The 2,739-nt window shown below is 45.7% G+C and overlaps 1 protein-coding gene across 1 annotated transcript; it reads left to right on the forward strand.

The window, feature by feature from the left end:
• Positions 1 to 28: 28 nt before the first annotated feature.
• Positions 29 to 2,278, forward strand: LOC103389483 (claudin-23-like). Its single transcript, XM_008324901.3, has one exon. It carries the CDS (start codon positions 196 to 198, stop codon positions 1,021 to 1,023), a length of 828 nt encoding a protein of 275 aa, XP_008323123.1. The 5' UTR covers positions 29 to 195; the 3' UTR covers positions 1,024 to 2,278.
• Positions 2,279 to 2,739: the final 461 nt, after the last annotated feature.

Consider the following 2,739-nt stretch of genomic DNA (forward strand, 5'->3'; position numbering starts at 1 on the left):
GCTCAGTGCGCCACACCTGTCCTATTCGGAGAACGGGGCAGGGAGGAGAGAGAAGCCCCGCCCACGGGCAGGTTTCCGTCCGACTTGTTTGTTGCATGGACAGCTGTTTGGTGGCGCCTGTCAAAACCCGGTCCTGTTGTTTAGAAACTTCATTCTTCAGCCGCTGCAGCAGCAACGACAACAACCTCTACCGTCATGCCGCGGAGAACAGCGCAGGAATGGATCCGCTTGTCCATGCGCACGCCGGGCATCCTGATCTTCGGGATGGTGTTGGCTCCCTGTGGGTGGATCCTGGATCTGACCGCCACCGTGGCCCCCAGCTGGAGGACCCTCAACGACATCCCCAACACACCGCCCAGTGAGTACATCGAGCAGGGCATCTGGGACATCTGCAGGAGAACCACGTCCTCCGTCAGACCGGAATGCGGTCTGGAGGACACCACCTATTTCGGACACCAGATCATCGAGGTCGCACAGGGCATGATGGTGGCCTCGCTGGTCGTGACCCTGGTCGGAATCGCTGTGGCCATTCCGGGAGTCCGCTGCTGGAAAGACAGACCCAACTGGACCATGGCGGGTCTGGGTGGACTGTTGATCTTCTGCTCCGGTGTCCTGACCATCATCCCCATCGCCTGGTACACCCACATCATGAACGACATCAGCACCGTGACCCCGGTCATCAACGTCCAGGTGGGCTACTGCATCGTTCTGGGCTACATCGGAGGGATCTTCGAAGTTCTGGGAGGTTTCGTCATGTTCATCGGCATCTGTCGCTGCTGCGGCGGAAAGAACCGAGGAGAGAAGCGGCTGGATCGGGTCATGGCCACACAGTACAGGAACAACCCACCACCCAGACCCACCATCATGCCAAGTCTGGACCGGACCAGGAGCAACGCCAGCAGCAGCGTCCCCTACTCCAAGGAGTCCCTGGATGATGACGTGTCCTTCCCCCGAGCCAAGACCCCTGGAGCCCAGTCCGTCAACTCCTCCGTCAGCGGGAGACCCTACGATGCGGACTTATGAGGACCACATCTGGCCCACATCTGGCCCACATCTGGAGACTAGTGGACAGAGAAAAAACGGACTGTGATAACGGACTACAGAGCATTTGGGAAATGAAGATTTTTTTTTCTTTTTACAAAGGAGTGGTAATTAATATAATTCATGAAAAAAAAATCGCTTTAAAGTCCACATAATTATTTGCAATAAAACAATACATATTGTATGATTTTACTTTTTTTTTTGGAAAAGACGAAAACAACAACATAAAGTCTAAAAAAAGATTCTAAGATATAACCTCACCAGGGAAAGTATTGTAGAAGTATTGAAGGTAAACATCATTAATTTTACTAATGGATTGTACACTTAAAATTTGTATACATTTGTCAGCAGTTTCCACACAGACTTCTGTCACGTTGTGCATTCCAGGTAGAGATCATTATTTAAAGTTTACGCAGTGTCTCACTACTTAATTGAAATAACTTAAACAACTTAACAACTCACAGCTGCAGGTGAATGTGACTCCCAGTGAGACCAGTTATTATGGGATGATTGATGTAATTCCAACATAATTGATGTGCCTTAATCCGTGCTGTCGTCCAATCATCTTGAAGGAGGAGATTTTATGAAGGTGAAAATGGAAACATAGGATTTCTGTGAAGGACGTGTAAAAAAGTGAAGGATTTTATGAAGGTTTCTGTAAATATTTTTTTTTTCTGTGATGGACATGGTTCTTTATCCCTCGACTGCTGGCCAATGAATCCTGAACCTTTTTGTAAATAATGTATTTTCTTATGCACTTTCCAACGATGGTGGAGTGGCGTGGAGCAGACCACCGTCGTCCTCACTGCTCTGTGGTACAAGTGCTGATGAATAAATGCTCATGTGTTCAAGAACATAACCAACGTCTGGCTCTGTCTTCTTTACATCCACTGCTCCTTTCTCAGATTTTACTGCTGCAGTGGATTTAAAACTAAACAACTCAAACAAACAAAAACACCCTGCACCGTGATTCCAGTTTGTCCAGTTGTACTGCACCAACAGGCGGTCACAAAGACAGTCTCAGCTCAGAACATGACAACTTGTTTCCTCTGTGGATCCATGTGAGCCACACTCGTCCAAACTCTGGCTCGAGGGCCACTTGTGGTACTTAGTGAGATGTTTGCGGTATTTTATTCAGCTGTCAAATACTGTATGTTTAAAAGGCATTTTTGTATATTCATGTACATTGTACTTCTCTCTTACCTCTATCTAATAGTGGGCTAACCTTTAGCTAAAAATTGTGCTTTGGTCTCTGCTAAATGAAAACTTTTTTGTCTTGTCACTTTATTTATATCATTTATTTCTACTCTAACTGCCTTTTTCAAACTTTCCTTGGCTATTTCTCAAATCACTTTTAGATAGGGCTTCTTGGCAACATGGTGGCTTTTTCTAAACTAACTTTGGGTTTTTTAATGTTTTATTTTGACTTTAAAACCCAATCAACTGTATAATCTGGTTTTTATCTAGAAATAAGAATATCATGTATCAGTGTAGTTTCACCTGTAAACAGACGTTGTTACAAACACTGTTCAAACATGAGAGCAGACAGACACAGACAGAGACTGCAGCATAAATGTGTATTTTTTTTTCTCTCTGCCACACAGTCTGTCAAGCGTTCACCTCATAAGTACACAGATAATGTAGCCTGACTGGTTTGAGAGACTGGTTCCTGTAACAGACTGGTCCAACTGCATTGCT

The sequence above is a fragment of the Cynoglossus semilaevis genome, chromosome 14 (assembly GCF_000523025.1).
Source record: "Cynoglossus semilaevis isolate Cse_v1.0 chromosome 14, Cse_v1.0, whole genome shotgun sequence".
NCBI lineage: Eukaryota > Metazoa > Chordata > Actinopteri > Pleuronectiformes > Cynoglossidae > Cynoglossus > Cynoglossus semilaevis.